The sequence below is a fragment of the Diachasma alloeum genome, unplaced genomic scaffold (genome assembly GCF_001412515.2).
Source record: "Diachasma alloeum isolate Michigan unplaced genomic scaffold, Dall2.0 Dall_scaffold_00201, whole genome shotgun sequence".
Lineage (NCBI taxonomy): Eukaryota > Metazoa > Arthropoda > Insecta > Hymenoptera > Braconidae > Diachasma > Diachasma alloeum.
Genome location: NW_021680366.1, coordinates 841,108 through 857,193, shown reverse-complemented (window position 1 = coordinate 857,193; position 16,086 = coordinate 841,108). Strand labels below are relative to the sequence as shown.

The 16,086-nt window shown below is 36.7% G+C and overlaps 1 protein-coding gene across 5 annotated transcripts in view; it reads right to left on the bottom strand.

Moving 5' to 3' along the window:
- LOC107035854 (protein turtle) overlaps positions 1 to 16,086 on the bottom strand; it is a 68,196-nt gene that overhangs the window by 26,748 nt on the left and 25,362 nt on the right. For 3 of the 5 annotated variants that reach the window (XR_001460765.1, XM_015253456.1, XM_015253453.1), the window contains exons 1-4: positions 15,523 to 15,877; positions 11,378 to 11,468; positions 6,518 to 7,041; positions 2,194 to 2,327 (exon numbers count right to left, since the gene is read on the bottom strand). Coding sequence is in view for 4 of the 5 variants with exons in the window: in XM_015253456.1 (XP_015108942.1) it covers positions 2,194 to 2,327; positions 6,518 to 7,022 (639 nt within the window). In the remaining variant the exon portion in view is untranslated. Of the gene's footprint in view, positions 1 to 2,193; positions 2,328 to 6,517; positions 7,042 to 11,377; positions 11,469 to 15,522; positions 15,878 to 16,086 lie in introns of those variants that run through there. The other 2 variants (XM_015253455.1, XM_015253454.1) reach the window with 2 other exon arrangements.

Below are 16,086 nucleotides of genomic sequence, written 5' to 3'. Positions count from 1 at the left end.
GATTATCCAGAACCCATGAAATATTGAAATCATGCGAGGCGTACCAGAGATTAGAGAGACAGAGGCATGGTGTTGTTTTTTTTCGTTATAATCACTCGAGAAGTTACAAGCAAATACGAAATGTCTGATGATTTATCAGATGGTTTGAATGATTTATGAATTGCAGCATTTATGACTCAATGAAATTGGATTATAATTATTCCAAACTTAAATTAAATTATCAATAAACAGACAAATAAATAAATAAAATGTGCTATCAATAAGAAGGCCAACGGCCTCTGGTCGAGTATCCAATGCTCCGAATAACATCTCAACGGTCTAAATTTATCTTGTGCTCATAAATTTCCGGGATTAATGGTTATTCCGCAGCGAAATGTCAATTGCAGATGAATCCAAAAATATTGTCCGGACTATTTCGCGAATATCTCGGAAACTAATGGGTTTACGACGAAATGTCTCTAAACCGTTTTTGTAGATTATTGAATTTCCCACAAAGAAAGTTATGTGACGTTTCGTCCTAAAGTCGATAGTTTCGGAAATATTCTCAAAGGAATCTAAAGACTTCTCTTCGATTCATCCATTTGGGGTAAAAAATTTAACAATTCGTTGATTAATCCCTTTGAACTATTGAATTATTTATTTATTTGTTTGTAAACGCGCTCTGCCCTCTTCATTCCGGATTCCATAACAAATAGCAGACACTTTCTCCCATATTAAACGATCATAATCACTAATAACTCTGCTACATTTCAATTTATTACGAACGGCGTGTCTTGTTCGCCGGTTAATCTCTCATAATTCATCAAATTATTATTATTCCATAATTCTCAATGATGTATTCATTCATTTATAGGCAATTAAGCTCATCAATTTACGTAGATATGACGAAGCATAAATAATAATCGAGCTTGTCACGACAATGATTCATAAACGTTCAACAAAAAAAATTTTTTTTTTCAATGGCGTTAGACGTGTCTCATTGAGGGGCTGCGCTCCGAGGGTTTCTCCTGGTACCAATTGCATTCATTTGTCGATAAAAATCTATTGAATTCGGTCATGAGGCAATCGAACGGGTTGAATCGACTTCAAAATTAATTTCAAAATATCTCAACAAGTGCATTTTGTTTGTAGATAATTATACACTGTTAAAAATTTTCGTCTGAATTTTCTGTGCCAAATTTCGGAAAATTTATCGTGTTCAAGTTCCACTGAAATTTCAGGAAATCATGTCATTGAAAATTCAGAATTTCGTGAAAAAATCAAATAGAACTGTAAATTTCCGTTCCATTTTTCCTTGAAAATGAATAGGAAACCAGAAAATTTTGGTTTTTCCGACGGATGTTGTTTTGTTTTGCATTACAAAATGCGAGTGAAAAATTGATGCCCAAGCATTCTTATAGGAAAAATCTGAAGAGAAAATTTCAAACAGAAATTCGAAATCAATTGACTTTTTCTTATCGAATATCCAATAAATTAGAGCAAAAAACGAATAGAATTTTCCAATAGAATTTCCTAGCGAATTCGCTAGGTTTTCTATTGAATTTTTTCATGCGTGAATAACTTTATCTCTCAGTTGAAAAAAAAATCAATTTTTTTTTAATACTCGCGATTTTGGATAAACATCCTTAATTCTTTGCTGCGTTTTCGAGAAAAATCTCCGAATTTAAAGGAATCTTGTCATTGAAAATTCAGAATTTTGTGGAAAAATCAACGAGAACTTTAAATTTCCGTTCCTTTCTTCCCTGAAAACGAATAGAAAACCAAAAAATTCTGGCGAATATCTTCTGGAATTTTCAGGACAGTGACATTAAATGCGATTTAGGTGGAAAAAAATCATGAAATTTCAGATTTTACTGAAAATTCACCATCAAAATTTTTGCGTTATTTCGATCTGCCAAATTATCCCACATTCCATCTAAAAAATTGGAAATTTTCAAAGTCACTTTTCTCCTGCAAAATAGAATGCTTACACAATTTTTACGACTCCCCACAGTTTCAGAGATATTTATCAGAAGGAACTTGAGAGTAAAGTTGAGTCGATTCATCGAGTTTTTCCACTTCATGACTGAATGATAAGACGGAATCTCTGGGTATCGAGGAGGTACCAGGCCGGCTTGGGTTGCCACGAGCGAAGCCCCATAAATTTATAACTCACGGATAGAGAGCAGAGAGGTTGATCGTCCGATATCGTACCGTGTCGCCTACCTTCTTCTCCCATTGGAGAACGTAGGGCACTGGATGCTCACCCGGGAACTCAACGTGACAGTTGAAGACCACACTTTCACCGAGTATGGCAGTTATGTGCACTGCGTCCTGGTGACAAAGACCTGGGGGAATTGAAAAATCCTTGAGTTATCGAATTTCTGAAGGAAAGGAGTTATTGTGATGTTTTTGAAAATCATGAGTGAACATTTGTGATCGATTCACGTTTTAGAAGGTTTAGATACTTCTTAGAGAAGCACAATTTGATTTTTTTGTGGGATTCATGTGTCTATGTAACTTTCACTGATTGAAAGGAATTAGTTGTAGTTGATTTAGGAGGAAAACATCGGGACATTTTTAATTTCACTGAAAAGTGAATGGAATTGCGAATGTTTGAGCAGCAGGTTCACAATAATTCCTCAATTCACATGAATTTGGGATTAATTGAAACTTCAAGGACGTATTTACCTGATTTTTTCTGATTTCTATTGATTTTTATCAAATGACTGACACAAAATGACAGTTTCCATTCCGGATTTCATCAAATTAGGAATGCGATGAAATAATGAATGAAATGGATTACGACGAAGTCCATTGAAATTTCAGTGAAAGCGTAACGTATTCAAGTGCTTTAGCGATTTTTTCTCCAGTGAAATGCTTTTCTACTTTCGTAGTCGAACATCGGAGCTTTTATTTGAGCTCCATTTGACGTCAAGTCTCCGGAAATCTTATAATGATTTTATTATTTAAACTTTGCAGGTCTGAATATGAATCTTAATATTGAACTGTTCGGAAACATTTTAAAAATCTGAAAAAAAATTAGAAAGTTCACTTTTGGAGAAAGATTGATGAAATAATCAAAAAAGTGTAATTTTTGAAAATTACGAACATTTTCTATAAATAATTTATAAGAATGCGTCCTTGAAGTTTCAATTAATCCCAAATTCATGTGAATTGAGGAATTATTGTGAAACTGCTGCTCAAACATTCGCAATTCCATACACTTTTCAGTGAAATTAAAAATGTCCCGATGTTTAGTCCACCACAAAAATCATTTGTTCGGAATCGTAATAAATTCATTCATATTCATAATTTTACCAGAAATGGATTTCATGACTAAAGAATAAGGCTTCCGAAAGTTTAAACAATTTCAATTATTTATTTATAAACAATGAACATTCAAAAAAATAATAATTCTGTGCAAAATGTAATTTTAATTTTTTTTCATTTTTCACACGCAACTTAATTGACAAGTTTGATGATTGAAAATGGTTGAATCTACAGTGGAGTCTGTACCAAATTATAAAGGTAGGGGAGGGTGGGGCAAAACGGCCCCCTTTCAATTGTCAATAACTTGTGAATGACATTGTGAAAATTCCCAGTTTCAACTTCATTTTGAAGATAATTTTTCATTCTTCAAAACGAGCTCTAACTCATCCCAATCGGATTATTGAATCGGAAAATATTGACGATTGAAGGGGGGTCGTTTTGCCCCATCCTCCCCTACTTGGATATCCAAATATCACAAATTTTCGATGAGTTCTCTGAAAACTGAGGACGACATTCAATTCTACTTTAGGGGAAAAATATCATGATATTTTTAATTACCCGGATTGGCCTAATATTTATAGATACTCATAGAATAATTGCGCTGAAATTCACAATTTTCATCGATTTTTCTATCAAATTATGAATTTGCAATGACGAAATTCCATGCAATTTCAGTGGAAATGTCACTTGATAAAAATTCCCAAGAAGTTTACCGGAAATTTCAGTTCACAATTTTCAATAACATAGGACTTATTGCTATTTAGAAAATTTCTGGTACGATTTCACTAGAACCAGAAGCGCAATTCACAAGCGAAGCGCTAAAACGGTTTAAATCGATTTTGACTATTGGCCAGTTTTCAATGAATATCTCGAAATCTAAGGAAGATAGCAAAATGTTGGTCAAAATATTTTTTGTAGCCCCCAATTCGCTCTACAAAAAAGCTCATTACAAAAATTTCATTATCTCTCGTAGATTCGGAGATATTCCTCGAAAACTCAGCTAAAGGCAGAATCGTCTGAACAATTTTACCGCTTCGCTACTGAATTTGATGTTTTTAAATGCAATTCATGTGTCAATTAATGTTCTCCAGTTCTCCGATCGAATATTAACCGGAATCGTCCCAACGAATACTTATTCATCCAATAAAAACATCCAAAATGTAAATGTCTTCAGTCCCCCCAACATGTCCATCAGAAATTCTACTTCTTCGTTGAATTTTATGAATAAAAACAACGACGATAGAAATTGAAGAAGTGTTTTTACTCCCAAGAAAACTATTTTTGCCCCTTTTTCTCATAACTGCACTGAATTTCCTTGACATTCTCATGACACACTTAAAATCCTCGACCTCACGTCCCCTTGGGAATCCAACTTGTCATTTTCTTAAAACACTTTAACTCCCTCAACAGTGAAAAGAAGAGAGGAAAAGAGAAATTATTTAAGGATTTCCTGTTACACTTGAGGCTCTCGACTCGGGCCCTTTCATTAATTACGCTCAGTATCAATTTTACGCCGAGTATTTTTAGTCCTTCAACAAACTCAGCGCAGGAGAAAACTTCTTGTCTACAATACCTACATTAAAAAAAAAGATTCAATTCCATTTACGGATCAGCGACCAATTGAAGAAAAACTTTGTTAAAAAATTTGCTAAAATTGCGTTTCCGGATTTTTAAAGATTTTTTTCTCAGCGTGAGATATAGTGCGCTTCGTAATTTTCAAGCCACGAATTTCTTGATACAAGTAGACAAGTGATTCTTGTATCAAGATTCTAAAAAAAAGATTCAATTCCATCTACGGATCAGCGACCAATTGAAGAAAAACATCGTTAAAAAATTCGCTAAAAATTGCATTTCCGGACTTTGTGGATCATACTGGATCGATATAACACAAAAAATCCAAAACTTGAATACAATAAACGATGACAAAGTTTCCATTTGGAAGCAAAACAAGTAGGTTTCCCTGACAAAAACAAAGTTTTTTGAGAAATACGTCTTCACTTACATCAAGAAACTTCTGACTTGAAAATTTTCAAGAGTAAAATATCTTGCACTAAGAAAATAAAACCTTTCGTCAAGTAATTTTGTACTTGTCCCAAAGACGAGGACAATTTCTTGATGACAAGAAAGCGATTCCTCAAACCAAGTAAAATTGAATTAATTCATTTAATAGTTTTCTAGCCTCAATTCTGAAATAATTTAATGCAAACGCTACTTTAATTGATTTGAGAACTCATTTTCTTGATATGAAGAAATTGGCCTCACCTTTCGGACAAGTATAAAATTTCTTGGCGTAAGATTTTTTTCTCAGCGTGAGATATTGTGCGCTTCGTAATTTTCAAGCCACGAATTTCTTGATACAAGTAGACAAGTGATTCTTGTATCAAAATTCTAAAAAAAAAGATTCAATCCCATCTACGGATCAGCGAGTCCACCAACAATCCCCCAACATCAGCTGCCATTCTATCACGCGGGTTATGTTTAGAGAGAAAAAGGAACGCGGGCGATACAAATTCAAACCATTAAACATATAAATTGATTGTTATCGATATTCATTCAGTAAAAATTAAAATTTCATTGAATTCGGGCGCACACGGCGAGAAATATTCAATAAAAATTACGTATCTTTTTCGTAATTCCGGAGCGAAATGTGGTTGTAGAAAATTTTACGGAACTGTCAGGGAATTTTTCCGGAGGGTTCCATAATTTTTATCTGAATTTCCTGTGAAAAATTACGGTACCGTCACTTGAATTTTCAGAGTCGATTCCGTAATCGGTGAGCGAACTGTGAGTTCCATAATTTTTACTGAACATTTCTCTCCGTGCAAGGAGCGAGGTATCTTATTTGAAACCCTCTGGTCCCTATTTTTCTCCTCTCTATGGACGCGCGTAGTGGGGGCACAGGGATTCCCGGAATTCCACTCTCCTCCTGTCCCCAAGGTATCTTATACGAAGCCTCTACTGTAATAAGCTTCAGAGTGTATCTCTCGCAATGGTTCTATGCTAAATACCGCTGAAAATCCTTCAAAAAACATGAAGAACTAAAAAATAACAACGGAAGTCATAAAACGGATGTTTTCACAAACGTATACTTATCCTCATCTCCAACAATTCCTTCAGTTTTCCGTTTTCCCACACATATCCACCACAAAGAGGGTGCATAACGTACCGAGTACGTGATAAACTATAGGCAACCAAATTCTCACGCACATCCTCATCGAGACATTCCCCTATTGCACTTGAATAATTAGAAGCAATTAGTGTATACCTGGTGTAACGAGCAGGACAACACCGAGTAGCAATGTACCAACAGCCATTTCCGTCATTTGTCTAAGTCCCTTGCAGCAGTCCTTATCAATTCTCCTAGTCTTCTCGGGTACTTGAAAATTATCATTCACCTCCTGCCACTCTCCATTACTGTTGCCCTCTCTCATCGTACCACTGATTTCAAGTTTAATTGGCTCACAACTCCGCCCCCGTCGTCTTCCGCGTCGTCTTCTTCGTCTCCTTCCGTCCTCAAGTTTCTCCTCGAGCAATTGTGACCACGTATTGTCCTTAATATCGGACGTTTTACGTCTGTCACGTCCACTAATTCCAGCAATACAAGTGGGCTGGCCGGATGCAATACCGACTGTTGCCCCTTGATACGCATCATCGGTGCGTCCATTATCACTTATTAATGATTCCTGGTACTTGTTGGGATTTGGTGGAGGTGATGTGAACAGGTACCGTCGCCGGAGTTCCGTGGCTTGTAGCCCTCCGCCGCCCCCCATTCCCCTGTTTCCATAGTACCTGGTGGCGAAAAAATTGAGGGGGATTAATTGAGGCATCAAGGAGAGTTACATTTCCGCCTTGTCATTATGCGAGGGGAGGGGAGATGATCTAGGAGTTGTTTTTGGAGTTTGACATGGGCTCGTATCACACGATAAACAAAGAACAAAGTTTCTAGTTTCTGAAACCAATTTTTGGATTTTGAGGAAATTCTGGGGCTAGAAGACATTTTGAGGGGAACAATTCAGTAGCGAAGTGTCAAACGGTTTAAGTCGATTTTTAATATTGGCCAGTTTTCAATGAATATCTCGAAATCTAGGGGAGATAGCAAAATTTTTCTCATAACCTTTTTAGTAGCACTCAATTCGCTCTACCGAAAAGGTTATTATGAAAATTTTGCTATCTCCCTTAAATTCGGAAATATTTCTGGAAAACGTTTGATCACTTCGCTACTGAATTGACTGGGTGCATAATTTTAGAAGAAATATCCCTAAAATTCAGCATCAAAAACGCACTTATTTTAAAAGTAAAAATAAAAGGTCAGGGGAAAATTCCAGTGCTAGCGCTGGAAATTTTACTTCAGTGGGACGTGAATTTCTGCTATTCTTATATGAAATTGTCACAGAATTCCACGAAAATTTTAATCAGAAATCCCTATACTTTTTACCTTAACAACACTGGAATTTTTCTAAAGAATTTTTCTCCGTGAACAATTGCACTTTAATTCAACAGTAATTGAGTCTAGGTCAGGCGATATACTTTTCAAAAGGGGAGATAGAGACGATCTAGTAGTTATTTTTGGAGTTTGATATGGACTCGTATCACACGATAAACAAAGAACAAAGTTTCTAGTTTCTGAAACCAATTTTTGATTGAGAAACTTCTGGTTCTAGAAGACATTTTACTGGGAATAAATGACTGGGTACATAATTTTAGAAGAGACTGAAATAAATTCAAAAATCACACAGTCTCAGGAGAAAAGGAATATTCCGAAATTAGAGAGAGGATTAAAATGTAGAAAAAATCGTTAACAATCGGAAAAAAATCAATAAGTATTTTACGCCCAATACGCAAATTATCGTCAGTGTCAAACTTTTGTGATAAATAATTCATGTTTTTGGGTACCCCGAATGTACGGGATGTTCTAGTCAAACCAGCAACAATTGTTTAAAAGGATAATTGTAGAAAGAATTTAATGGATTAATTGTTTACTCTTGTCAAAGCTAGCATTCACGTAAAAAATTATCAGTGATGAATAATTTTTCTTTCGGGCATTTTACATTCATTTTTAATCAACTGCAAGGCTTCCACTCGGAGGCAAAACGAACTAAAAATAGATTCTGCTTCACTTCTACATGACTTGTTCCGTAATTTTTCCCCAACTTTTTCTCCGTGTGATGACGACATTAGATAAATCAATCTTACATTTATGTTTGACCGTTAATGAATGACTCCTCGGAGAATTCCCTGTATCAGTTACTCTCCGAAAACCTTCAACATCCGTGATATTTGGTCGAGCTTTTTTTGTTTCAAAAGGACAGAGAGGAATGTTTCGGAAATCAACTCTTAAATCAACGATTAAAATTCATTTAAATGAGATTTAATGGAGAGAGTGAGTAATTACTGGTGGGTAGCTGACTCTTCAACGATTTAATGAAGAATGATCACTGCAAACGCACTTGAAAAGTTAATAACTGCAGCCATCGGAGAAAGAGTGAAGCTGATAATTGTCTGCTCATGGCAAAGAGCAATTGATTAACTGCGCCATTCACATTGGACTCGCTTTACAATCGATTGAGAGTCATGTATCACAAGGCAATTCCGTATTTTCCCCATTGTCGGAAGAGTTATGAATACTTGAGACTTTTTCGCATTTTTTTCAGGAAAATGTCCAAGTGACTTTAGGTTTTTATGACATGCAACTGATTTTTCGGTGAAAACTGCTATCGAGAGAACAGCAAAATGTCTTTAAAATTGACTCTGAATTTTTACCAGTAATTCTGGTAGGAAATGCAAAATTCAGTAAAAATTACGGAACAATTCACGTAATCCGCAATGGGGAATCGTCTTCCGGCATTTTTTATAGGAATGGAAGCGAAGAAATTTGAAATGTTCAGTGAATTCTCAGGTTCATCACCGAACAAAATACGAAATTGTCACGTAATTTTTCCCGAAGAAGTAAAATCTTACAGAAACTTGCCGACTTATTATGCCTCCAAAATCAAAAATTCTTGAAGGTTCAACGATTTTTATGAAGCTGGTGAGTTATTTCTACGCTCCGTTCCGTAAAATTTCTCAATCGTTGGGAAAAAATTACGGAACGACTTGTTATCCCCACAGAATTTACGTGGTGATTCGTAAAATTTCAGTTTCGACTCAAACTTTTTATTGAATTTTACTTCGCTCGCGGATTACGTTTTAAAACGAAATTTTTCAGTTTTTTTTCTGGTAATTTTTATTGAATTTTTCTTTCGTCGTATCAAACAAGTCAAGCAATCGTGGAGCAACCTCGATTTCCAGTGTTTTTTCTTAATTAGGAGACAAAGTGTGAGATTAATAGTGAATGTTGCTCCGTTGGCCCCGGAAAATTTACTAAACGTGAGAGTGATTTGTATCGAAACTGGAAAATTTACCCAATCCTCTGTCGGTGAAGGAAATTTTACTAGGGGAGGGTGTGCCTGTACCGCCCACCTAAGGGGAAATGCCAGTTTTATATTTTATATTTCAACTTGAGTATCAAAAACGTATTTGTGAGACTTCTTTAACTATTGAACTCGTTATTCTGGAAGTGTAGACGCCTAATTCTCCTTAGAGGCCACAGAATTGATTGAAAATAAAAGAGAGAGCCTATTGAGCGGTACTACCCGCCGTTGGGTAATACCCCTCGGCACGATTCCAATGCCGCTCATAGGGTTTTGCGTGTATCGCTCGCGCCGCAACCTAACCTGTACTCGAGTGCTGTCGAGCAACTACGTGGCCGATCCTATGAGCGGTATTACCGGCTCCGCTCGGCGTCAACAAAATTGTTGATAATTATTGACATGAGTGGAGTTTTGAGTTCGAATTGGTCTCAAATTAGGCACGAAAGTACCACGAATCGAATAACTACAGTTTAATATGAGAATTCAGCGGTTGAAACTATCAAAAACCTTAATTAAAAGTCCACAAATTTTGCACTGTAGAGACCTCAAAAGTTCGTTACGTGTTTTTTCATATTTAAAGTGGTAAATAAAGTGAAATTTTTCCGACAATCACATCCTATCATCAAATTCTTCATGATCAGGAACAGAAAGAAATTTTCAAGTTGATGGTTGTGGAGAAAATCGGGTGAGCGGTATTACCCGCTAAGCGGGACAGGCACACTCTCCCCTAGATGTATTTTTTACTGAGAAAATCGCAAGATATCCACTAAAAACCCGGATTCCTTCACTGAATTACATTTCGCTCCAGCTTTACCATTCGTAGGGGAGAGTGGGATAAAATGAAACAGCGGGGCAAAATGAAACAGCAAAATCCAAGGTCCACACCAGGACCCAGGGCGAGAACCAGGCGGGGAAAAAGGAAAATATGATGCAGAATTTCAGTCGAATAATCCATTGACAAAATCTTCGCCCATTCAACCTCCACAATAATTTTTAATTCTACTGAATGGAAAATTATTATTATCATCAGTACTTCTATAAGAATAATAAAAAAGTTGACAAAAAAAAATTCGATCAAATTTTTTTTTTGCTTGAATTGCGTCAGACAGTCGTTTTTTTTACTGTTTCATTTTGCCCCGCTGTTTCATATTGCTCCACTCTCCCCTATACACTGATAGAATGATTCATTTATTCCAAACGAGATTCGTTAACTATTAACGAATGGTAGAGTTGAATATGGCCAAATAAATATTCGTTGATAGTTAACGAATGGTTCACTTGAAAGGTGAAAGTCGAGTCAAACAAGACTTCTCAGATCTGCATTCATCAACTATTAACGAATGAACATTTGGTGAGACCAAATAGACCCCAGCCTTCAACCAAATCCATTTGTTAACAATAACTAATTCTGCCTATCAGTGTATGTAGTAAAATTTGTATCGATTTTCGAAGTAATTTTTATCCAACTTTCCTCTCCGTGCACTCGTGCAAAATCCGTCGCACTTTTATAAAAATACACTATTTTTTAGTTCACAAAATCATCAAAATAATCAAACTAAAATGTTCTCGTGTCGATTCACAAAAAATCGATTAAAAAATTCGAAATCCAATAGAATGCCACAATAAATCATCCCCAGCAGAAAAGCACAAAGAATTCGACAAAAATTAAAATGCAAACCCACAAAAGAACTCGATTAATAAAAATGTTCAATTACCCTTGCCGTACCGCCACCACCGCTGTCTCTTCCTGCCACTCGAATCACCGTCCCACTATCCACGTTGGTCCTCGCCCGTTCCAATCATCGCCTGCACCAATTCCACGGCAAATGGAAAACAAAAAAAAACTCATTTTTTAACTGAACACATCACCCCCCAGAATTTTCCCGCAGGCTGCCAATGAAACTGATAGCTAGAATAACCTGAATGTTGAAAAAAATGAAAAACCAGAGAGAGGTAGTTTTACCCCAGTGGCATCAGAGGGGTCAACTAATTGGTCGATGTCACCGCTCAACCCCCCACATATGTATTTCGGACAAGTTGTACATGTCCGTGGTAATTGGTAGTGCAGTGTTCATAGTTATTGGAACGAGTTACCGCCCCTGATAAATTCCCCCTTATCCTGGCTTTCATCACTCTTAATCGTAGCAAAATATTAACAATTTTTTATTCAGCTTCTAATTTTTTCAAATCGTCATTTTAATTCAGATTAACTTTTCCGTTTGTCGATCAATTTTAATTGTTAAGGGGATACGTCGCTGCAATTTAAGTCTTCACTGGGCCTTGGGACCCCGCAGCAAAAATGTTCGTTACACTCCAAAGCATAAAGTTGAGCATCCGTTTTACTTCATTCGCAATAGATCATAAATAAATGAATTTTGAATTTCATAAATTTTTCGCGTCTCTAGAGTAGCACTAAAAATTCATTGTTTTTAGTAATTGAACATTGTAATCATGCGTAATGTACATTTTTATGAACAAAAAAATGGCAGGTTGAAGCGAAAAGGCGAGTTCAAAAGAAAATTTATGAAATTCAAAATTCATTTATTCATGATCTATTGCGAATAAAGTAAAACGGATGCTTAACTTTGTTTTTTAGAATCTAACGAGTATTAAAAAAAAAACGCATGAAAGTGTATGAAATAGTATATAAACTACTGGATTGAAGCTGGGAGTATACAGCTCTTATTGCATCTAAAAAATGCTCTTGGTCCATTCTATAAATTCTGAGGAGGATTTCCCCCAGAAAAAATTGCCCAAACTACTTGGATATCCTTAACGGCCAAGCGGTAGTAGGGGATAGCGTGTTAAAGGTCTCTATAGTATCGAAACCCCGGTCCACAGGACAGACTAGTGGATCCATATACAGTCCACGCTGAGAAAATTCAAGCAAAAATTGTGGATGTGAGCTGAGAGAAAAACGAACAAATTCTCAAACAAGTCTTGTTGGAGCCAACAAAATCGTTAGTTGAAAATTATTAAGAAATAATTGTTTTGTTCGAATTGGAAAGTTTCAAACATGAATAATTGCTCTACTTTCAACAACAACTAAATATTTGGCTGAAGAGGCGGATCGTTCATACACGATGATGCCTTTTCAGGATAAAAATATCTTTTATAGAGGAAAGTTTATCAAGAAATATTTTGCCCCTAAGTTACAAGATGTGCTGTTATATCATTATTATTATTTCATTTAAGAATTAATATTTTGTCTGTGATTATTGAATAGCCAAAATGACAAACTTTTATCCCTCGAATATCCTGGGAGCAGCGAATAACGAAGAAGTAGTGCTAGAAATTATCTTTCTTGCTTGCACAGAGAATACAATTTTTTTGAAAAAACTAAATCGATTTTTGCAATGAAAATTTTCCATCTCGGCGCCCGCTTCGCATGTTTGGCACAAAAAAATCCATTTTTGATCATTTTTAATAAGCGATTTTAATAAATTTTGGTACAAGTAAAACTTGTTTTGAATTTGTACAGTAAGGGAACCACAAGGAAAAGTCCAAAATCTTCAAAAATTGGAGTGCTACATTCCAATTTTCGATGGATTATCCAAATTTTTTGGTGATCCCTATTTGGCCCCACAGCTAGTGTGTAGCACACAACACGGAAAAAAAATATACTTGAAATGAGTATAAAATATACTTGCACGGAGATAAATGTTCAGTAAAAATTACGGAACTCATAATTCATTCGCCGATTACGGAATCGACTCAATCGTGGAATATGACTGGCGCAATTATGTTAGTTAATAACCAAGGATATTAGTCAAGACTTGTTTTTCTCAATGTAGAAATGGAATTATTGTTTAGACGACGAAGGAATCGAATTTATTACCAACACTGTTAGAAATTTTTTGAAATTTAAGTAACAGATGCATTTGAATTTTCAATATTCGGAACTTGAATTCAATTTCAGACTAAATTGCTCAGGAAATTCCTGATTCATCTTGGAAATACAATAAAATTAAGGTTATCATGGTGAATGATCATTGAACTTTCAAAGACAATTTGGATTTTCACACTTATCGCGAAAATTCAGTAGCGAAGCGGTAAAACGGTTCAAGTCGATTTTGACTATTGGTCAGTTTTCAATATCTCGGAAATATTGCAGAGCAAATTTTTTGTAGATCGAATTACGAGCTACAAAAAAGGTTCTCATGAAAATTCCGATATTTTTCTTAGATTCGGAGATATTCTTCAAAAACTCAGCTAAGAGCTGAGTCGACTAAACCGTTTTACCACTTCGTTACTGAATTAACCAACAGATTGAAAATTCAGAAGAAAATTCGGCTGAATTTTCACGATTTTCAGTAATTTTCATTCTCGTATGGACCTGAAAAATCAAATTTCATTGAATATTCAAGAAAATTGACTGATTTATCAATAACAAGATCAATGAAAATTCCATGTGAATTATTCCTTGCCAAAAATTTCAAGATTTTAAACTTGAAATTTCAATAGTAATCCCAATTTTCTAACCGTCAAGTAATGATCCATGAGTTTATTAAATTCCGATATTTCACGTGTTTAAAAATTCTATTCAATGCAAATGCGTCATTTCTTCCGTGACCCGTAATATCGCTACTGAATTAACCAACAGATTGAAAATTCAGAAGAAAAGTCGCCTGAATTTTCACGATTTTCATTAACTCTCATTCTCGTATGAACCTGAGAAATCAAATTTCATTGAATATCCAAGAAAATTGACTGATTTATCAATAACAAGATCAATGAAAATTCCATGTGAATTATTCCTTGCCAAAAATTTCAAGATTTTAAACTTGAAATTTCCATAGTAATCCCAATTTTCTAACCGTCAAGTAATGATCCATGAGTTTATTAAATTCCGATATTTCACGTGTTTAAAAAATGTCGAAAAAAAAATCTATTCAATGCAAATGCGTCATTTCTCCCGTGACCCGTAATATCGCCCACCCGAGTCCTCCCGAAACCCCTCAAAAGCCCAAACAATTCCCCCGGAAACCACATAAATATGTGTGCACAACCGACACCCGTTCCATCCCCGCGCGTGAGACGATACCTTCCCCCTCCATTAAATAATAAAGACGAGTCTCACCGCACACCGGACGTTGGCTATAACCTTACCCATAAACCGTACGAATGTTGCAGGTTGCAAACGTTGTGCCAAGCGGAACGAGGCCATGTGCAGAGTTCGTCGTGCATCCAGACACTCTTAATTACGCCCGATTGGCCATGAAATCGCCCTCTCACCTCATTCCACCCACCGCACCCCTCATTCCCCTAAAAAAATCCTCGATAATGCACTTTTAAGTCCAAAAAGATCGGAAAAACCCCGGAAAAACAGTTCAATCATCCCTTCCCCCCGCCAGTTACGAGGGGTGTGGTTATTCCGTATCATCACGTGGGCTTAAATACCCGGAAAACCGGTGGAAAATTCAGCCCGAGGACCTCGACCCACCGGGGTCGCGGGCGGGGCAAGTTAAATATCGCCACACAATCCCCGGATTAATAAAAAGAATCCCGGCATATCAGGGTATCTTACACCCTCGCAAGTGCCTCGGGTGAGGATCCCTCAGCCATAACCGAAGGGACAGAAAAAAAAACACGACCCCCCATGTATATTTGACAAGTGCGACCCCTCATTTGCATCGCCCGGCACAGATGCACCACTCAAGATCCCCATCTCCCTCACGTCTCATAAATACTCCTAATGAATGCACCTGACGCGACTCAATTCCCAGAAAAAATCAGTCAATTCTCAGGAAACTGTCCCTTCAATTTACCCAATCTCCGGGTTACTCATCCCCAGTAGAAAATAGCGTTACCCACACGATAATTAAATTTCAAATTCCATGGGATTTAATCTCAAACTCACCGATAAACCACACAAATTATCCCCTGAGAACGTTAAAACATTTTCTAGTCAGATTTCAACGGTCTGTCAGAGTCTCCGGAGGGTCCACAATACGATAAATTCACATTGAGACAGGCACTCACATTTAGATAAGTCACTGGTGATAATTCTTTTTTTTTTCCCAACGAGTAAAAACACTTGAGACGGAAAAAAAATCGTGAGGATCACTTCTACAAAACTGGAGAGTTTAATTTTTAAAAATTCACAGAGGAGAAATCACGTGAAAAAAATCCAGGAATTTTATCCTCCTGTCAAGTATTCTCCGGGCGCTTCCCTGGCTATTGCATGCGCCGCCATGACAGTGTGCCCACCCCCACCGCGTGTCAGGGCTCGAGGGTGAGTATCCCCCACCACTGGATTATTACTTGTCCACCTCTCTCTCTCACGGTGACTCTTCAAGCTGTCTCTCTCTTCTTTTCCCTCCACCCGAAAACCTCGGCATTCTTGGCCAACACGAGAGAACTGTACAGAAACATCACCCCAAGCCCCCTCCCCCTCCCCCCCACGCCCCTCACTCCCTTTTTG